The 22892-nt window shown below is 39.0% G+C and overlaps 1 protein-coding gene across 1 annotated transcript in view; it reads right to left on the bottom strand.

Moving 5' to 3' along the window:
* Window positions 1-22892, bottom strand: part of LOC123749292 (macrophage mannose receptor 1-like) — a 236043-nt gene that overhangs the window by 146639 nt on the left and 66512 nt on the right. The window contains exons 2-7 of the mRNA XM_069311889.1: window positions 15696-15865; window positions 15427-15557; window positions 15202-15311; window positions 7054-7115; window positions 6539-6694; window positions 1785-1861 (exon numbers count right to left, since the gene is read on the bottom strand). Coding sequence (XP_069167990.1) covers window positions 1785-1861; window positions 6539-6694; window positions 7054-7115; window positions 15202-15311; window positions 15427-15557; window positions 15696-15865 — 706 coding nt within the window. The remainder of the gene's footprint in view (window positions 1-1784; window positions 1862-6538; window positions 6695-7053; window positions 7116-15201; window positions 15312-15426; window positions 15558-15695; window positions 15866-22892) is intronic.

Raw genomic sequence — 22892 nt, 5'->3', positions numbered from 1 at the left:
TGCCTCGTATGGGCCAATAGGCCTTCTGCAGTTACCTTTGTTCTTATGTTCTTATAAATCGGTCACAGCTGTCAGGGCTAAGGACTACAGTTTTATTTTATGCTGATTTTTTCGCAGATTTCAAACTCTATTTTGTTTGTATCCTTAGGTTGTTTTGATGATTAGGGACCTGATCAGGGCTTTATCATTTATATTATGACTTCATATTAGATCCCCTAAATCATTACAATTATCCCTATATTTTGTCTGTTTATGGGGTGGGGTATTTTTTTTTTACTTCATTTCAAAACATATTGACCTACATCTTTCACATATTCGAATACGAATGCCAAGCAATATTTACAAAAATTTACAAGATATGACAACAATTCAAACTATATATCTATTGTCAAGAAGTTTACCTTCATTTTTCTGTATGAAAAGGATTTTCAACTTTGAAACTGAGTAAAAAATTCATTTTCTGAGCAATTATCACCATTTTTACATATTATGTGCAAAGTTCTTAGTTCTAGGGTTTCTATTTGAGCCTTTATTCATAAACCCATAACTTTGAGAGGTATACATTTTTGCATCTAAATTTTGCACATACAGTATTTCGAAGGCCACATTTATTTTTTTTTTGCAGTAAACTGTACTCTCAAACTAAATTTCTCAAATAGAAAATTTAGGTTATATGGCATTCTGAGCCCACAATGAAAAATAAAAATTAGTAACATTTTAATAAATTTGGGTAATTTTATATTGTCATTTTTTTATTTATTATATGTTTATATATATATATACATATATATATATATATATATATATATATATATATATATATATATATATATATATATATATATATATATATATATATATATATATATATATATATATATATATATATAGTATTCTGTTCTCATTATGATGTTGATCCATTAGGAAAAGTTGGAACCTTTAACATGTAGATTATGCACACAAAATTTGAGTGTTTGAGGAAGGTTTATAAGTTGGTCACAGGGCCCCTTAATCTACACACTGAGTGAAACGTTCTACCCTCACCTTTTTTTTTTACAGTGGTGGGTAAATGAGTAGATGATGCCTGTTTCTTGTAAGTAGTCTTAGACATCTTACTTCCCGCAGCTTATCTAAAGTCATACTCGAACTTCCCGCAAGCTTATCTAAAGTCATACTCGAACTTCCCGCAGCTTATCTTAAGTCATACTCGAACTTCCCGCAGCTTATCTTAAGTCATACTCGAACTTCCCGCACCTTATCTTAAGTCATACTCGAACTTCCCGCAGCTTATCTTAAGTCATACTCGAACTTCCCGCAGCTTATCTTAAGTCATACTCGAACTTCCCGCAGCTTATCTTAAGTCATACTCGAACTTCCCGCAGCTTATCTTAAGTCATAATCTACCTTCATGACTAAACCACACACCAGAAGATGAAGAGACGACGACGTTTCGGTCCATCCTGGACCATTATCTTGTTGATTGAGACTTGATAATTTGACACGGCCTGATAATGGTCCAGGACGGACCGAAACATCGTCATCTCTTCATCATCTCGTGTGTGGTTTGGTCATCATATCTTCAGTAACGTTATTGTGACTCATCCTCAGCAAACTCTAACTTGACACAGCTTATCTAAAGTCATACTTAAACTTGCCATAGCTCATCTACAGTAAGGTCATAATCTACTTGTTTTTCCTTGGAATATGATTGGCCAGCCGATTGATAACCGGTTGGCCTGTTATTGCACTACACACAGTCGAGGTGGCACCTAGGCATTACTCACAGGTCAGGCTGCCCGTCCTCCCAGTTAGTGTAGTTGGTGACCTCGCCGTCCACCCAGGTAAACTGCCCCGGATGATCCTGGGAAACAAGGAGAAACAGTTTGTGTGAAACAGACGCGTCCTACACTGTAGGGTGTTGCCAGAGTGTGTGATGTAGTGAACTACGTCACCACTTTACACCTCCTACATCTTATGTTGACTTCTTTAATGAAATACAATCCCAGGAAAATGAATACATGCAATAGTTAACACCAATGATAAGTACAGATTGGATTAAATATCTCTACATGAGGATTTTCAATTAGAAACAACATTAATTAAAAAAAAAAAATTGTGCAACACACAACGACGTCCACTCGTTGTGTGCGGAATTCAGTGTGCTCGTTCATGGCACATGAAACGTATTTTGCAATTATTGTTGTGTCTAATTGAAAATTCCCATGTGTAGATATTATAATTATACAATCAAAGTCCACTCAACCCCCGCAAGCACAACTAGGTGAATACACAGTTCATGCAAGTAGTTCAGGAACAACAAAGTGGTCCTGGGAAACCAACCAATCCTCGTCAACCAACCCGACCCACACTAGGCTGTTTAAGTCAGCGGCCGTCCTCATCAAAGGTCAAATGCTCATTAATCCAGGTGCCAAACTTGGTATTTATGAATGAGTTACACTTTTCATTGGAGCAGCAGGGCCTCACATGCAAAGATTCAAGCTTGTTAATCCAGCCGCCAAACTCCCTGTTTATGAATGAAAAGCTGTTTACACACGACTCACAACTGATGACGTCCGAACACTTCCAGAACAAGTGCTTCGCTCACGTCTTATGTTCGAACCACAATTCTATAAATGCTGTGGGGTATTTTCCCCATCAGGATTTTGTTTGTTTATTTATTTATATATTAAATTATTAATTTATTGAAATTACTTCAATTTATAATTATTAATTCAAAGTGGACTGTATACTCTGTGATTATCCTGCCAGGTGTTTACCTGATCACATATTTGGGGGGGTTCATGTCCGTAGCTTAATAATCAAGTACTTGATAGTGGTAATAAACTTATGAATTATTAATGTTAGTTCTAATACTACTACTGGTATTAGTGTAATACGGGACACAGCTTAGCTGTTAAGGAAGTTGTGGCTGGGTTACCCAGCCATGCACACGTCCTGGTCACGTGAGCCATGTTGTCTCGTGTTCGAGCAAGTATGGCGTCTGTACAGGTCGACGTAGATGCTAACTCGCTATGATTATTTTTCCTCCCTTGAACCACACCTGTAGACTAACTACAGTGTAGTAAACTGTATCCACAAATGTATAATATAGCAGGGAAATGTTGTGTAATTTGTGAAACCTGGCTTAACTTTGTGGTTGTTGTTTACATGCGTTCTAAAGATCTATCCTAGACACAGAATAAATAAAATCCAATAAATCTGAGCTAAAAAAAAAAACCGAACTGGTACCTCCAATAATTTTTGCAACAATTAGTGACTAATGTGAGTCACGTTGCCCTTTGGGATTTGCTGGTGGAGATAGTGGTCACGTAGTAGCTCAATATTGGCTCAACAACCTGGTGACGTCTCAACTTCCCAGCAGTGCACTCTCATGGGCAGCCTTTGTTTACTATGCTGCCCTCGTTCTCCCTAAACTCTTGACACATACAGAAACGGTTCATTTTGTTTCAAGAGAAGTGGCTTATTTAGTATATTTGACTACTGTTTATTATTGAATATATAATTAATAGCAATAATTTGTTTATTGTGTTGCCAGTTCTGAGACTGGAAGATGTTTAGTGGAACATTAGTTAGCTGAATTTTGTGACGAAATCTGATTGTAGCGGCCTTTCCCATTCTCTATTATCTTTTTATGACTAATGTAAATTAACATGTTACGGCGGTTAGTAATGATAGTACGTTAGAGTAGGAATTTCCGACATAATTCCAGGGGGAGGGGGGGGGAAGAGGGTGAGAAGCATGGGTCGGAGTCCAATATTTAGGGCTGCCAAACACTTCATTCCCTGGTGTTTGGGCTGCCATCGTCCCTGGTGGCCTAAGGTTAATTTTAGTTAACTAATCCACACTATTTAGATCAATCTTAAGGCTGAGTGCCTTGAGTAATGACTCAAGCCTCAATCTAAAGGATTGGAGTGAGTCAGAGGATCCATCTATGGATGATAAGTCCAACAATTTTTGGACTAAGATTGAAACAGCTTTCTCTGTGTCAACATAATTATCCTTAAGGAGCTGGACTGAGGGATCATAGCCGTCACTGTTTAGGGTTAAATCTACTACCATCTTTTCAGCTTCTTCCTTAAGTAGACCCTATAAGTATGTAAATTTGGTGCTTTTAGGGATAGTGTGTTTAGAATCCATCGAGTCCACAAATTTGCTCCAGAAGTTACCCCAACTTTCATCCTGTATTTCAGAGGATGTGGGTAAACTGATTAATGACAGTTTGACTTTTGGTTGTACTGTATTAGGGGAAGCTGTGGTTCTTGCCTTACACTATTAATTTATATAGGAGAACAAACCAATTTTTTAATACACAGTATGTTAAGTTAACATTGATGAATGCGTCTGGGGAGGACAGCCACTGCTTTAACCAGCCTAGTGTGAGGACGGGTTTACTGTAGGTGCCAACCTGTTCTCAGACCAAGTCCATTCCATCCAGCAAACGACCCCAAAGATGCATTCATAGATTTTAAAATGCTTTTCATTCAAAATAAAAAATTTCCACAAATATAAATTAATATAATTTTATATTTGCATACTGTGCATATTTAGGCAATGGTTAGGCTAGATTTTGTTGGCTGTTATTTGTATTTGTAGTATGTGGGTGAAGCATTTACAGCATTGTGCTTCGAACAAAAGTTGTCAGCGAAAAACTTGTTCTAGAAGTGTTCAAACGTCATCAACTGTGAGTCGTGTGTAAACCGTTTAACATTCATAAACAGCGGGTTTGGCGGGTGTATAGACTTTGGTCTTTGTTTATGAGTACAGGCTTCACTACTCACAGCAACCCATCCTCACACTAGGCTAGTTAAAGCAGCGGTTGTCCTCCTCAGATGCATTCCTCAATTTTAACATATTGTGTATCAAAAATTTTGTTGTTCTCATATATAAATTAATATTTTTATACATACAAATTCTATGTATAGTTAGGCATAGGTTTGGTTAGGTTAGGTGTTTAGGTTCTGTTGGTGCTTATTTGTATTTGAAGTTCATGGGTGGAGCATTTATAGAATAGTGGTTCAAACAGCGGGCGTGAACAAAGCACTTGCTTTGCAAGTGTTCACACGTCATCAGTTGTGAGTCGTGTGTAAAGAGCTTTTCATTCATAAACAGGGGGTATGGAGGCTGGATTAACGAACTTGGATCTTTGTATACGATTACAGGCTGCTCACAGCTGATGACGTTCAAACATTTCTCAAACAGTGCTTCGTTGACGACCTCCGTTCGAATCGCAATTCCGTAAATGTTTCACCCACATACTTCAAATGCAAATAATTACCAACAGAACCTAAACACCTAACCTAACCTACACCTAATTATACCCAGAACTTTAATATATAACAGTTTTAATTTATATCATGAAAATTTATTTTTAATACAAAATGTTAATTTGATGAATCCATCTTGAAAATGCGGGTCGTCCGCTGCTTTAACAAGCCTAACTGAGGTCCCATTGCCAGGAATGTAACTATGGATTTCCATATTAAGACCTACCTCTGTAATATAGCCAATTAGATCAATCACACATCAAAATATACATCATTCCAATTTTAACTATTTTGGGAGACAGTGTAAAACATAAACTGGAAACAAACCAATATTATAGAAAATTAATTATTTTGTTAAAAGTTTATGACAATCAATGCAGCAGGATGAGGATTCGAACCTGCGTCCTGTGTGCTCCTAGAAGCATGCCTTAGCCCACTGGACCACTTCATGGTAAGATGTCCCACCCTGTTGTGCTTTACAAGTGTTGTTGTTTTAGATTCAGATTCTCAGAACAAAAAGTTCCAAGTAGCACGGGCTATGGCGAGCCCGTAGAGGACTTACCTGGCAGAGAAGCGGGGCTATAACTTCTCTTTCCCCTAGTGTACCGCTCAAGTGTGTGTTCGGTTCATATAGGATATCACCGGCTTGATGCTAGATTATACCGGATATTCCCCCTCTACAGTCCACGGAATTGCAATCCATATATAATAATATTTATTACTGAATAAGAAGAATCATAATTATAAATTGTATCCCAAATTAATGGCTCAATAATATATGATGTATTAAACATGTGCCATAGTTAGTGCCAGACAAATGCATAAATGTTGACAAGATCTATGGACAATAACTATAGACGTTGTGTACATTGTTTAAATAATTACATTAAATTAAGAAAATGTATATAATTTTTCTATATAAAATTTTGGCTGCGATATCGACTCACATTCGGGGATCCCGAGAATGATTCTCGAGCAGAACAGAAATGGTTAGGCACATTTCCTTTCAAGTGAACCCACTCAAGTGGGGGCAACTTCGGAGGGAACCAGCTACTAGTTGGCTCGATTAGTCTTGCCTAAAATGAATATACTATTATAAAAGGAAACAATAATTTATGCTTCTTGATGAGAAGAGTTGAAGTTTACAGAGGAGGAAGACTGGAGGCAGCAGTAGCATCGGAACCATTAACCGCACGATCATCATTATCATCAACAAGAGTAGGGGGGATAAAACCCCTGGTTGAGCAGCCTACCTCCTCCGTCAGACCAATCCAGACGTTGTCGTGAAGGTCCGCTGCCAGGTCTGTGGCCATCTGCTGCTCTGTCAGCGTCACGATGCTCAGCAGGGAGCCGCCCTCTATCTTGCACTCAATCAGGCCGTCGTGCCACGAGTCTACGTACTCCGATTTCTGCCTTGACAAGTACTCTGAATAAGTGATGGAGCAGACGACAAGTGCATATAACAGATAAATGCATTATGGAGCAGCATGGTGGTGCATATAAGAGATACATGCATTAAAGAGCAGCAGAGTGGTTCACATAACAGATAAATGCATTATAGAGCAGCAGAGAGGTGCATACAACAGAGATGAGTGATTTATAGAGAGGTAAGACGGATCACTTCAGAATGTTTAAACCAGATGAGTACATTAGTGGCCTGTAGAGCGCCAGTTATTACTCTCTCTCTCTCTCTCTCTCTCTCTCTCTCTCTCTCTCTCTCTCTCTCTCTCTCTCTCTCTCTCTCTTTCTCTCTCTCTCTCTCTCTCACCTTGTAACAATAGTTGTCCATCTCGTCCCAGCCGTCATCGTAGTCGCAAGGTGGCGGGATAGCTGTGGGAAGGGCCAGACAATTATTACTCACAGGGACCTCTCAACATGCTGCTGTAGTGTCCTTACCAACATCTTAACTACAATATGCTGTATTGTACCCCCATGACACAGGTAATGTAGAGGACACTCTGGAGTATAAGTAATACAATACAAAATTGTTTCCTTATACAACAAAACGAATACAATACATGAGTGAGAATCTCTCACATCTCGGACCTCCCGCCACATCACTGATTGTATCTATCTATCTATCTATATATATATATATATATATATATATATATATATATATATATATATATATATATATATATATATATATATATATATATATATATATATATATATAAATACAAATAAAAATGAATTTTGGAGAATTGATTTTTGAATTACCTCCAACAGTGAAAAGTAATGTACGAAAGATTGAGAAAATTCGTGTTAGAATTATTAATCATACTTTTTCGGTCATATTTAATAATATATATATATTTATATATATTATATATATATATATATATATATATATATATATATATATATATATATATATATATATATATATATATATATATATATATATATATATATGTCGTACCTAGTAGCCAGAACGCACTTCTATGCCTAGTATGCAAGGCCCGATTTGCCTAATAAGCCAAGTTTTCATGAATTAATTGTTTTTCGACTACCTAACCTACCTAATCTAACCTAACCTAACTTTTTCGGCTACCTAACCAAACCTAACCTATAAAGATAGGTTAGGTTAGGTTAAGTAGGGTTGGTTAGGTTCGGTCATATATCTACGTTAATTTTAATTCCAATAAAAAAAAAATTGACCTCATACATAATGAAATGGGTAGCTTTATCATTTCATAAGACAAAAATTAGATAAAATATATTAATTCAGGAAAACTTAGCTTATTAGGCAAATCGGGCCTTGCATAATAGGCCGAGAAGTGCGTTCTGGCTACTAGGTACGACATATATATATATATATATATATATATATATATATATATATATATATATATATATATATATATATATATATATATATATATTAGTATATTTTGGTAGCAGTCTTTCCTGTAGACATATTTTATTAAATATGACCGAAAAAGTAAGATTAATAATTCTAACACGAATTTTCTCAATCTTTCGTACATTATGCTTCACTGTTGGAGGTAAATCAAAAATCACTTCTCCAAAATTCATTTTTATTTCTAGTCTGACGCGACACGGGCGCGTTTCGTAAAACTTATTACATTTTCAAAGACTTCACATATACACAACTGATTAGAACTTGCGTTTCCCTGATTTTATATCTACATTTGAGTGAGGTGGGAAGGGTGATGTGGCATTACATTTGAGTAAGGTGGGAAGGATGATGTGGCATTAGAGGATATTAATAGGGTATTAAAAGTATCAACACAAGACAGAACACGAAACAATGGATATTGAATAGAAGTGTTTGTAGAAAGCCTATTGGTCCATATTTCTTGATGCTTCTATATTGGAGCGGAGTCTTGAGGTGGGTAGAATATAGTTGTGCAATAATTGGCTGTTGATTGCTGGTGTTGACTTCTTGATGTGTAGTGCCTCGCAAACGTCGAGCCGCCTGCTATCGCTGTATCTATCGATGATTTCTGTGTTGTTTACTAGGATTTCTCTGGCGATGGTTTGGTTATGGGAAGAGATTATATGTTCCTTAATGGAGCCCTGTTGTTTATGCATCGTTAAACGCCTAGAAAGAGATGTTGTTGTCTTGCCTATATACTGGGTTTTTTGGAGCTTACAGTCCCCAAGTGGGCATTTGAAGGCATAGACGACGTTAGTCTCTTTTAAAGCGTTCTGTTTCGTGTCTGGAGAGTTTCTCATGAGTAGGCTGGCCGTTTTTCTGGTTTTATAGTAAATCGTCAGTTGTATCCTCTGATTTTTGTCTGTAGGGATAACGTTTCTATTAACAATATCTTTCAGGACCCTTTCCTCTGTTTTATGAGCTGTGGAAAAGAAGTTCCTGTAAAATAGTCTAATAGGGGGTATAGGTGTTGTGTTAGTTGTCTCTTCGGAGGTTGCATGGCTTTTCACTTTCCTTCTTATGATGTCTTCGATGAAACCATTGGAGAAGCCGTTATTGACTAGAACCTGCCTTACCCTACAGAGTTCTTCGTCGACTTGCTTCCATTCTGAGCTGTGGCTGAGAGCACGGTCGACGTATGCGTTAACAACACTCCTCTTGTACCTGTCAGGGCAGTCGCTGTTGGCATTTAGGCACATTCCTATGTTTGTTTCCTTTGTGTAGACTGCAGTGTGGAAACCTCCGCCCTTTTCCATGACTGTTACATCTAGAAAAGGCAGCTTCCCATCCTTTTCCGTCTCGTAAGTGAAACGCAGCACGGAACTCTGCTCAAATGCCTCCTTCAGCTCCTGCAGATGTCTGACATCAGGTACCTGTGTAAAAATGTCGTCAACATACCTGCAGTATATGGCCGGTTTCAAGTTCATGTCGACTAAGACTTTTTGCTCGATGGTACCCATGTAGAAGTTTGCAAACAGGACACCTAGGGGAGAACCCATAGCGACCCCATCTACTTGCTTATACATGTGCCCATCCGGGCTCAAGAAGGGTGCCTCTTTAGTACAAGCTTGGAGTAGTTTCCTCAGAATACTTTCTGGCATGTCAAGAGGAGTACAGGCTGGATCACGATACACTCTGTCGGCTATCATTCCGATTGTCTCGTCCACAGGTACGTTGGTGAACAGCGATTCTACGTCCAACGAGGCTCTTATCCCTGTGGCCCGTGCGCCCCGCAGTAAGTCCACAAATTCCTTTGGAGACTTCAGGCTGAAGGCGCAAGGAACATAAGGAGTCAGCAGGCCGTTGAGTCGCTTCGCCAATCTGTACGTGGGTGTGGGTATCTGGCTAATGATTGGCCGAAGTGGGTTTCCAGGCTTGTGCGTCTTGACATTTCCATACGCATATCCAGGTTTATATTCCCCAATGATCTTTGGCAGGTGGAGTCCGGATTTCTTGGCGTTCACAGTTTCGATCAGTTTGTTGACCTTTGCTTTTAATTCGGCTGTAGTGTCCTTCGTTACCCTTTGGAACTTAGTTTGGTCAGAGAGTATGATGTTCATTTTCGCCAGATATTCGTCTTTTTTAAGAATGACATATATTGGCGACTTGTCACCTCTCCTGACAACTATCTCCTTGTTCTCACGAAGGCTTTTAGCTGCCGCTCTAAGCTCGGGGGACAGTATGGTGCTTCTGTAGTTGCCTCGATTCTTTCCTCCTTCTGCAATAAGTTCTGCTTGTAAACTATCTTTGGTAGTGACCTTCTTATATCAAAGTAAGGTATCTTTGGTAGTGACCTAAGAAGGTCACTACCAAAGATACCTTACAAGCAGAACTTATTGCAGAAGGAGGAAAGAATCGAGGCAACTACAGAAGCACCATACTGTCCCCCGAGCTTAGAGCGGCAGCTAAAAGCCTTCGTGAGAACAAGGAGATAGTTGTCAGGAGAGGTGACAAGTCGCCAATATATGTCATTCTTAAAAAAGACGAATATCTGGCGAAAATGAACATCATACTCTCTGACCAAACTAAGTTCCAAAGGGTAACGAAGGACACTACAGCCGAATTAAAAGCAAAGGTCAACAAACTGATCGAAACTGTGAACGCCAAGAAATCCGGACTCCACCTGCCAAAGATCATTGGGGAATATAAACCTGGATATGCGTATGGAAATGTCAAGACGCACAAGCCTGGAAACCCACTTCGGCCAATCATTAGCCAGATACCCACACCCACGTACAGATTGGCGAAGCGACTCAACGGCCTGCTGACTCCTTATGTTCCTTGCGCCTTCAGCCTGAAGTCTCCAAAGGAATTTGTGGACTTACTGCGGGGCGCACGGGCCACAGGGATAAGAGCCTCGTTGGACGTAGAATCGCTGTTCACCAACGTACCTGTGGACGAGACAATCGGAATGATAGCCGACAGAGTGTATCGTGATCCAGCCTGTACTCCTCTTGACATGCCAGAAAGTATTCTGAGGAAACTACTCCAAGCTTGTACTAAAGAGGCACCCTTCTTGAGCCCGGATGGGCACATGTATAAGCAAGTAGATGGGGTCGCTATGGGTTCTCCCCTAGGTGTCCTGTTTGCAAACTTCTACATGGGTACCATCGAGCAAAAAGTCTTAGTCGACATGAACTTGAAACCGGCCATATACTGCAGGTATGTTGACGACATTTTTACACAGGTACCTGATGTCAGACATCTGCAGGAGCTGAAGGAGGCATTTGAGCAGAGTTCCGTGCTGCGTTTCACTTACGAGACGGAAAAGGATGGGAAGCTGCCTTTTCTAGATGTAACAGTCATGGAAAAGGGCGGAGGTTTCCACACTGCAGTCTACACAAAGGAAACAAACATAGGAATGTGCCTAAATGCCAACAGCGACTGCCCTGACAGGTACAAGAGGAGTGTTGTTAACGCATACGTCGACCGTGCTCTCAGCCACAGCTCAGAATGGAAGCAAGTCGACGAAGAACTCTGTAGGGTAAGGCAGGTTCTAGTCAATAACGGCTTCTCCAATGGTTTCATCGAAGACATCATAAGAAGGAAAGTGAAAAGCCATGCAACCTCCGAAGAGACAACTAACACAACACCTATACCCCCTATTAGACTATTTTACAGGAACTTCTTTTCCACAGCTCATAAAACAGAGGAAAGGGTCCTGAAAGATATTGTTAATAGAAACGTTATCCCTACAGACAAAAATCAGAGGATACAACTGACGATTTACTATAAAACCAGAAAAACGGCCAGCCTACTCATGAGAAACTCTCCAGACACGAAACAGAACGCTTTAAAAGAGACTAACGTCGTCTATGCCTTCAAATGCCCACTTGGGGACTGTAAGCTCCAAAAAACCCAGTATATAGGCAAGACAACAACATCTCTTTCTAGGCGTTTAACGATGCATAAACAACAGGGCTCCATTAAGGAACATATAATCTCTTCCCATAACCAAACCATCGCCAGAGAAATCCTAGTAAACAACACAGAAATCATCGATAGATACAGCGATAGCAGGCGGCTCGACGTTTGCGAGGCACTACACATCAAGAAGTCAACACCAGCAATCAACAGCCAATTATTGCACAACTATATTCTACCCACCTCAAGACTCCGCTCCAATATAGAAGCATCAAGAAATATGGACCAATAGGCTTTCTACAAACACTTCTATTCAATATCCATTGTTTCGTGTTCTGTCTTGTGTTGATACTTTTAATACCCTATTAATATCCTCTAATGCCACATCATCCTTCCCACCTTACTCAAATGTAATGCCACATCACCCTTCCCACCTCACTCAAATGTAGATATAAAATCAGGGAAACGCAAGTTCTAATCAGTTGTGTATATGTGAAGTCTTTGAAAATGTAATAAGTTTTACGAAACGCGCCCGTGTCGCGTCAGACTAGAAATAAAAATGAATTTTGGAGAAGTGATTTTTGATTTACCTCCAACAGTGAAGCATAATGTACGAAAGATTGAGAAAATTCGTGTTAGAATTATTAATCTTACTTTTTCGGTCATATTTAATAAAATATATATATATATATATATATATATATATATACAACTTTAGAACACTTTCCCACCAGGAGACTCGAACCCTAGCCAGCACAGAAGCCTTCCAGCAACTGGCATAACAGGTACGCCTTAACCCTCTCCACCACCTGCTCAGACCCTTAAAAGAGATGGTAATTTCGGAGTATTTAAATACCCCAAAGATCAACACCTCCCAAGAGCAACAGAGCAAGTGAGGGGTCATTTATACGTTAATTTCATCAAGTCCCTGTTAATATGGGAAGACACAGTGTCTCTGCTTAAGGCACAACTCTCCTAAACACGAGAGTGAAGTATACAACTTTAGAACACTTTCCCACCAGGAGACTCGAACCCTAGCCAACACAGAAGCCTTCCAGCAACTGGCATAACAGGTACGCCTTAACCCTCTCCACCACCTGCTCAGACCCTTAAAAGAGATGGTAATTTCGGAGTATTTAAATACCCCAAAGATCAACACCTCCCAAGAGCACCAGAGCAAGTGAGGGGTCATTTATACGTTAATTTCATCAAGTCCCTGTTAATATGGGAAGACACAGTGTCTCTGCTTAAGGCACAACTCTCCTAAACACGAGAGTGAAGTATACAACTTTAGAACACTTTCCCACCAGGAGACTCGAACCCTAGCCAGCACAGAAGCCTTCCAGCAACTGGCATAACAGGTACGCCTTAACCCTCTCCACCACCTGCTCAGACCCTTAAAAGAGATGGTAATTTCGGAGTATTTAAATACCCCAAAGATCAACACCTCCCAAGAGCACCAGAGCAAGTGAGGGGTCATTTATACGTTAATTTCATCAAGTCCCTGTTAATATGGGAAGACACAGTGTCTCTGCTTAAGGCACAACTCTCCTAAACACGAGAGTGAAGTATACAACTTTAGAACACTTTCCCACCAGGAGACTCGAACCCTAGCCAGCACAGAAGCCTTCCAGCAACTGGCATAACAGGTACGCCTTAACCCTCTCCACCACCTGCTCAGACCCTTAAAAGAGATGGTAATTTCGGAGTATTTAAATACCCCAAAGATCAACACCTCCCAAGAGCACCAGAGCAAGTGAGGGGTCATTAATACGTTAATTTCATCAAGTCCCTGTTAATATGGTGTTGGTGTTAATATGGTATATGGTGTTAATATAATAGGTGTTGATCTTTGGGGTATTTAAATACTCCGAAATTACCATCTCTTTTAAGGGTCTGAGCAGGTGGTGGAGAGGGTTAAGGCGTACCTGTTATGCCAGTTGCTGGAAGGCTTCTGTGCTGGCTAGGGTTCGAGTCTCCTGGTGGGAAAGTGTTCTAAAGTTGTATACTTCACTCTCGTGTTTAGGAGAGTTGTGCCTTAAGCAGAGACACTGTGTCTTCCCATATTAACAGGGACTTGATGAAATTAACGTATAAATGACCCCTCACTTGCTCTGGTGCTCTTGGGAGGTGTTGATCTTTGGGGTATTTAAATACTCCGAAATTACCATCTCTTTTAAGGGTCTGAGCAGGTGGTGGAGAGGGTTAAGGCGTACCTGTTATGCCAGTTGCTGGAAGGCTTCTGTGCTGGCTAGGGTTCGAGTCTCCTGGTGGGAAAGTGTTCTAAAGTTGTATACTTCACTCTCGTGTTTAGGAGAGTTGTGCCATATATATATATATATATATATATATATATATATATATATATATATATATATATATATATATATATATTATATATATATATATATATATATATATATATGTCGTACCTAGTAGCCAGAACTCACTTCTCAGCCTACTATTCAAGGCCCGATTTGCCTAATAAGCCAAGTTTTCCTGAATTAATATATTTACTATAATTTTTTTCTTATGAAATGATAAAGCTGCCCTTTTCTCTATGTATGAGGTCAATTTTTTTTTATTGGAGTTAAAATTAACGTAGATATATGACCGAACCTAACCAACCCTACCTAACCTAACCTAACCTATATTTATAGGTAAGGTTAGGTTAGGTAGCCAAAAAAAGCTAGGTTAGGTTAGGTTAGGTAGGTTAGGTAGACGAAAAAACATTAATTCATGAAAACTTGGCCTATTAGGCAAATCGGGCCTTGAATAGTAGGCTGAGAAGTGCGTTCTGGCTATTAGGTACGACATATATATATATATATATATATATATATATATATATATATATATATATATATATATGTGTGTGTGTGTGTGTGTGTGTGTGTACTGTTAACTATGAACACTCACGGTGGTATATGGCACCATCAGTGTTGCCAGACTAGAGCTCAACACCTTGTGATGCATAGAGAGTTCAAGTTCGATGGCGGGAAATATCAGGGGAAAGCGCCAAGCCATTACGGCTATATGGCACTTGGATGGGGTCACCACTTGGACGGTCTGGGATTGAACGCCGACTTGCATGAAGCGAGACCGTCGCTCTACCGTCCACACCAAGACAGAGCCAAGCACACTCACTGATGTTTCGGTGGCAGATGAACTTGAGCTGTTGTGAGCAGTCCTGCTTGATCAGTTTGCCGTTCAGGGTGAAAGCAGCGCAGTTCCCCTCGCCCGTGTCCTCAAACGCCCTGTCCACACCAAACATGTTTTCACGCCGTTTATTTGTACAAGATATAGAGCACTACATCCCATATTGATCACATTAATATGAAACAAAAGAGGTGCAAGCTCATGTCCACTCACGTCACGGAAGTGTCGACATCAATTCCAATTTCGATCCATTTCCAGGTGTCGTCGACCAGTTGAGCGCCGACCCACATGTAGGCGTCCAGGCCGACGTCTCCAGTCTCCGCCACGGCGCCCACCAGCCAGTCCTGTGACACAGACCTACCTTGAGGTATGTATGCAACCCCAAATGCAGCGACTCATTTGGTAAGGATCACGTAGATATATATACACTTGCACAATTTATAGGATAAATGAAATAAACGGAAGAAGTAGTGGGTACTGACACGCATATCGGCGCTGCCGACAATGGCCAGGTCGCCACCGTGGGCTCTGCAGTACGACCTGGCGTCTGTGAACGACCTGGAGTGACCTCTGTTGTGGATGAGGTAACACTGGTCAATGCCGCCTCGCTGCTGCCACTCAATGGGGCACCGGGCCACCATCTTGCCCACACCTGCCAGCACACCAACATGTTAGTGGTGGTGGTTCCCCTTACTGGTGCACTATACTAGCTGGCTGGACCACACTGTACCTGGTGACTACCATTACTGGTGCACTATACTAGCTGGCTGGACCACACTGTACCTGGTGACTACCATTACTGGTGCACTATACTAGCTAGCTGGACCACACTATACCTGGTGACTACCATTACTGGTGCACTATACTAGCTGGCTGGACCACACTGTACCTGGTGACTACCATTACTGGTGCACTATACTAGCTGGCTGGACCACACTGTACCTGGTGACTACCATTACTGGTGCACTATACTAGCTGGCTGGACCACACTGTACCTGGTGACTACCATTACTGGTGCACTATACTAGCTGGCTGGACCACACTGTACCTGGTGACTACCATTACTGGTGCACTATACTAGCTGGCTGGACCACACTGTACCTGGTGACTACCATTACTGGTGCACTATACTAACTGGCTGGACCACACTAAAGAAAACCACCCAGTAGTTATAGTAAAAATTTGGTGGAGAGTCTCAGTATGTGGTGATTCAACTCACCATCTCCAATGATACATAACATTTTCAAGTTACGGCCCAAAAACAGATGTGCTAATAATGACAGCGGCTCGCAAAATTAACATGATGTCCCGTTTTCTATTCGTGTGTCCACGGTTAGGTTAGATTGGGGCAATTTAGTGCGTTAGTTTAGTGACGCTATGAACGCTAGAGAGGACTGTTTGGAGTGATGCAAGAGGTTCTCTTATTGATGATGAAACATTTTAAAGATTCCATATACCCGGTATGAGTTTGACTCACTATAGGTTTATAAACCCATGGAACCGCCCACCCGCCGAAGCCGTAAAGGCCAAAACTCTTTGTTAAAATTTTTAACTACAAATGGAAATGATCCTCAGGGCAAGTGGGAGGGGGGGGGGGATGTTTAACAAACCGACGGTTCCTGTCCTCGTCGAAGCCACTAGTGTTAGTGGTCCTCAAATAAATTGAGGTATGTCCTCTCCCTGTAACTTTAAAAATACGTTCCTCCAGCTCCTGGTTCCCAACCACAGTACAAAGGAACATCATAGAAGTAGTAGGGATGGCGGCATAGCGGTGATTGAGATTTTTTTGGGCCAATCACCACTAAGCTGTGGAGGGTTCCAGGTAAATTTTGGAAAGGCACCGCTGTGTCTCACCCGTTTGAACTCGATTTTTTAAGAGTTTTATTCCATCACATCCGTTTAAGACCAAAATTATTTCAGAGCTTATATAATCATAGAAGTTTATTTAAGAGTTTAGGACAGAAAATATTTCAAAAACCATTTCCAGAGAAAATGTTCATAGAAGTTTTAAGGAAAATAGACATCTTAGAAGTGACTTTTAGTTTTTATATAAATTTACTGCTGTTTCACCTGCTTAAGACCAGTGTCAGAAACCAGTTGAAGACCGAATTTCTTCAGAGTCTAGTTGAAAATCGAATTTCTTCAAAGTCCAGTAAAAGACCGAAATTGTTCAAAGACCATATAAAACCGAAAATATGACAGAGTTCTTTTAAGACCGAAATAATTTCAGAGACCATTTTTAAACCAAAATATTGTCAGAGACCAGTTTAAGCCCAAAATTTGACAGAGACCATTTTAAGACCGAAATTGAACAAAATCCAGTTTGAGACCAAAATTATTCAGAAACCAGTTTGAGCCCAAAAATTATTCAGAGTCTAATTAAAGACCGAAATTGGACAGAATCAGTTAAAGACCGAAACTATTCAGAGTCCACATGAAGACCAAAATTACTCAGAGACCATTTTAGGAACAAAATATTTCAGAGATTTTCTTACACCCACGATCTTAAGAGTTCTTATGGAGAAAATTCAAATATTATTAGAGTACATTTTTAAGACCAAAATTAATCAGAGACCAGCTGTCACCGAAGTATTCTCAGAGTCCAGTTGTAGACTGAAATGAGACAGAGATCAGTTGTAAAGCCGAAATCAGAGTCCAGTTTTAGAACGAAATGAAACTTAGACCACTTTAAGACCGAATTGTGACAAGAGACCAGTTTATAACCGAATTTTTTCAGAGTTTTAATCCTCCCTGAGTTCTTCAGAGTTCATATGGATATAAATAATGAGCAGATAATTTTTAAAAGTTTATCAAATATTTGCTCTTGAACCCAGTTCTATATGTTTATAAGTGTAGTTTCACAACTATTAGCTCAATTTTATCCCAAATTAAAACATATTTAAGTTATTTGTCATATTTCAGACGTAGTAAAATAAACGCAAACAATTATCGAACTCTAGCTCCTGTCCCCGCCTTATCCCCTTCTCATACCTTCGTTAATACCTGAACAATTTCCCCTGAAATTTAAAACAGCTGTATTTCAGACATAGTAAAATACAACAATTTAGTTACCAAGCTCCAGCTCTCGTCCCGCACCTTAACCTCCTCTCATATCATCGTTAATACCTAATCAATTTCTTTGAAATTTAAAGCAGTCACACTTCTTACTGAGTAAGTAAAGAAAACGCAATTACCGAGCTCCAACTCCCGTCCTCCACCTTAGTTCATCAAACTTAGTATTTCAGATCAAGATCAAAGTATTAGTATTAGTATTTTCAGATCACTGTATCAAAGTAAGCATATCTTCTCCTTCAATACCCTTTTGTTTACTCAGCTATGTAAATAATCATTCACATGGTAATAATAATCACACGGTCATATCACACCTTATCTCTCCCTCCCACCTTCCTCCAAGCACCTAGAACTGTCCGCTCTCTTATCTCACTCCCTCATCCCTTACCTTTCCCTCTCCCTTACCTCCCCCAACTTCCTTTTCCCCTTATCTTCCCCTGCCTTTCCCCCTTTATCTCCCCTCACCCCCTACTTTCCCTTCATCTCGCCCATTCCCCAACTTATCCAAACATTCAATAATCTTATTGTGTTTGTATGTTCTCTCCATGTTCTTAAAATATCCTCCCAAATGTCCATTCCATATTTTTCACCTGTCTCTCCATATTCTTCATTTTCTACCAATGCTCACAGCATGTTCTCTATGTACTTCGCATTCTTTTCCATGTTCCTTGCAAGTTCAGTTCATATTTTCACTTTTTCTCCATGTTCTTCACATTCTTTTCCATGTTCTCTGTGTTCTTTGTCATGTTCTCAATATTCTCAGAATGTTCTTCATGACACTGTTCGTAAACAAATCTTCACTTTATTAAGTGACAAATTTACCAAGACATTCTTTTCTTGTCGGTTTTAGCTAAAGTTATTCGTCAATCAACTAAAAATAGTTGTGTTCATCATGTTTTCCTGTTATTTCCTAACTAAAATAACATTTCTCTCAACTGAAAATAGAAACATGCATCATATTTTTTTGTCGTTTCTTAACTAAAATGACCTTTCTCTTAGTTAAAAATAGTCAAAGGAAACTTTCCAACACTGTTCATAACTAACTTTAACCATTGTAGCCTGAGGCCTCGTAGCCTGGTGGATAGCGCGCAGGACTCGTAATTCTGTGGCGCGGGTTCGATTCCCGCACGAGGCAGAAACAAATGGGCAAAGTTTCTTTCACCCTGAATGCCCCAGTTACCTAGCAGTAAATAGGTACCTGGGAGTTAGTCAGCTGTCACGGGCTGCTTCCTGGGGGTGGAGGCCTGGTCGAGGACCGGGCCGCGGGGACACTAAAAGCCCCGAAATCATCTCAAGATCGTCATTCAACTGAAAATAGCCACATTCATCATCTTTTCTTGTCGTTTTGTAACTAAAATATTCGCCAATCAACTAAATAATAGTCACTTTCATCATCTTTTCATTATTTCTTAACTAAAATAACACTTCTCTCAAATGAAAATATATTCATATATATTCATCATATTTTTTGTCTTTTCTTAACTAAAATAACACTTCTCTCAACTAAAAATAGTTTTGCTTAACTTCTTTGAACGCTTTGTTAACAGCCATTATGCTTCATCAAGTAAGAAAAAATAGCCAAAGATATCTTTTATCACTGTTCTTAACTAAAATGATTCCTCCCCTTAACTAAAAATTGTCATATGTAAGTTCTTTAAACATTTTTGTAACTAACAATATATTTCTTGGAATAAGAAAAATAGTCAGACACTCTTCGAGACACCAAAGTTACTCTTCAGGACACTCAAGGATATCAATAAAACATTCAAAGACATCAATAACACACTCAAAGACGTCAATAACACACTCAAAGATGCCAATAGCACACTAAAAGACGTCAATAATGCATTCAAAGACATCAGTAACGCACTCAAAGACGTCAAAATACTACTCATGTCCTCAAAAGTTACTCTCAGAGTCATCAAGTTATTCTCAAAGCCTCAAAAGTTAATCTCAGTCATCAAAATTATTCTCTAAGTCACCTTCGTTCATCAGAGAAGCTTTCTAAGGCACCTTCTTTCATCAAAGTTATTGTCTAAGACATAAAAAATTATTCCCTAAGACATCAAAAGCCATAGAAGATATTCTCAGACACATCAAATATAATCTCAGACATTAATGTTATCCTCCAAGTCATCAAAGATACTCTCTTAAACATCAAGAATACTCTTCAGGCATTAAATAACACTCTTAGATGTAGCAAACGTTGTTCTTCATTCAGTAAATAAGTAGTCAAGGGTACCATTTCAAGACATATGAAAATTAAAACATCAACTTTAAGTAATATATCAAACTAAACATGTACAACTTCAAGTACTAATAAACTTATTCGGTATGTATAAATAAGTAAAATAGACATCTTTTATGCAGCAACAGCTTTCACCAAAACAGTTTCACTAAGACATTTACAGTTAAACACGTTAATAGCATTTAATATGTCACAAAACACCACTCTTTTTATGTAACAATTTCAACTTTTCACATCAAACTTACACTTCTTTTAATAATTATTCTGTTAAAATATATTTTCATAGCCACTTTACCTTAAAACTGTTCTCTGAACATCATTGCATAACTCTACCTTATCTAACTTACCTGTACTAGCCTATCCTAATGTAACTTATCTTCCCATCCCAACTTGCCCATACGTACCAAACCTTACTTGCCTGAGCTAACCTATCCTAATGTAACTTACCTATCCTAACATAACCTAACCCTACCTAACTTACTTAACCTAAACTTACCTAGTCTAACTTACCTATTCCTCCCTATCTGAGATAACTTACACTGAAATAATCTTGATCTGAAATACTAAGTTTGATGAACTAAGGTGGAGGACGGGAGTTGGAGCTCGGCAGTTTTGTTTTCTGTACTTACTCAGTTAGAAGTATGACTGCTTTAAGTTTCAAAGAAATTGATTAGGTATTAACGAAGATACGAAAGGGGGTTAAGGTGGGGGATGGGAGCTGGGGCATGGTAACTAAATTCTTGTATTTTACTATGTCTGAAATACAGCGGTTTTAAATTTCAAGGAAATTATTCAGGTACTAAAGAAGATACGAGAAGGAGTTATGGCGGTGATAGGAGCTAGAGTTCGGTAATTGTTTTGGTTTATTGTACTACGTCTGAAATATAATCGTTTTAAGTTGGCTAAAATTTGGCTAATAGTAGCAAAACTACACTTATAAACATCTAGAACTGGGTCCAACAGCTAATATCTGATGAACTTTTAAAAAATATCTGCTCATTAATTATATCCATATGAATTCTTTAAGAACTCAGGGAGAATTAAAACTCTGAAATTTTTTTTTCACAAACTGGTCTCTGTCACATTTCGGTCTATAACTGGACTATGACAATATTTGAATTTCCTCCATGAGAACTCTTTAAGATTGCATGTGTAAGTAAAACTCGGAAATAATTTGGTCTTAAAATGGTCTCTGACTAATTTTGGTCTTCAACTGGACTCTAAATAATTTCGATCTTTAACTGATCTCTGTCTAATTTTGGTCTTTAACTGGACCCTGAATAATTTTTGGGCTGAAATTGGTCTCTGAATAATTTTAGTCTCAAACTGGATTCTGTTTATTTTCGGTTTTAAAGTAGCCTCTAAAATTATTTCGATCATATATGGACTCTTATTTTTTGGTGTTCAAATGTCAAATTTTGTCAAAACTCTGTCAAATTTTGGTCGTCAACTGGTCTTTGAACAATTTCAGGTTTTAATTGGAGTCTGAATAATTTTTGGTCTTAAAATAGTCTCTGATGAATTTTAATCTCAAACTGGACTCTGACTAATTTTCGGTCTTATGTGGTCTTTGAACAATTTCGGTCTTTTACTGGTCTGTGAAGAAATTTAGTCTTTAACTAGACTATGAAGAAATTTGGTCTTCAACTGGTCTCTGGCACATTTTGGTCTTAAATGGCTGAAACAGCAGTAAATAGATATAAAAACTAAAATTCACTAGATATCTATTTTTCTTAACAAAATTTCTAAGAACATATTCTTTGAAAATGGTCTTCTGAAATATTTTCGGTCTTAAACTCTTAAATAAACTTTTATGATTAAATGAACTCTGAAATAATTTTGATCTTAAAAGGATATGAGAGAATAATACTCTGAAAAAATCTGGCTCAAACGGATGTGACACAGCGGTGCCTTTCCAAAATTTACCTGGAACCCTCCGCAGCTTAGAGGTTGTTCAATAAACCCTTGAACTATATGTTTAACACATCTCTAACCCTGTCCATGGAGGATAGAAGAAAATGTATATATGCTGGTTAGCATTGTAAATGTGTGGCCACGTTTGTGGTAGAAAAAAAAAAAGCTTAGAGCTGATTGACCAAATTTACCTGGAATCCCCGCCACCCCCCACAACCACAGCATAGCGGTGAATGGTAAAAAAAATCTCAATCACCGCTAAGCCACCATCCCTACGACTCCTAGACACGGGTCATGTTGGTCAAACATATAAAAGTGAACTGTTGGACCCTCATAAAACAATTCTTGCTTTACATTATCGAATTAGTAAACATTGCATTCCAAAAATATGGACACGTAACTGAAGAATCTAGCCTAATCTGTCCAAGTAACCCAAGGCCTAATG

This window comes from Procambarus clarkii, chromosome 70 (assembly GCF_040958095.1).
Source record: "Procambarus clarkii isolate CNS0578487 chromosome 70, FALCON_Pclarkii_2.0, whole genome shotgun sequence".
Taxonomy (NCBI): domain Eukaryota; kingdom Metazoa; phylum Arthropoda; class Malacostraca; order Decapoda; family Cambaridae; genus Procambarus; species Procambarus clarkii.
The sequence above is the reverse complement of the archived record's forward strand: the minus strand, read 5'-3'. Positions and strand labels throughout refer to the sequence as shown.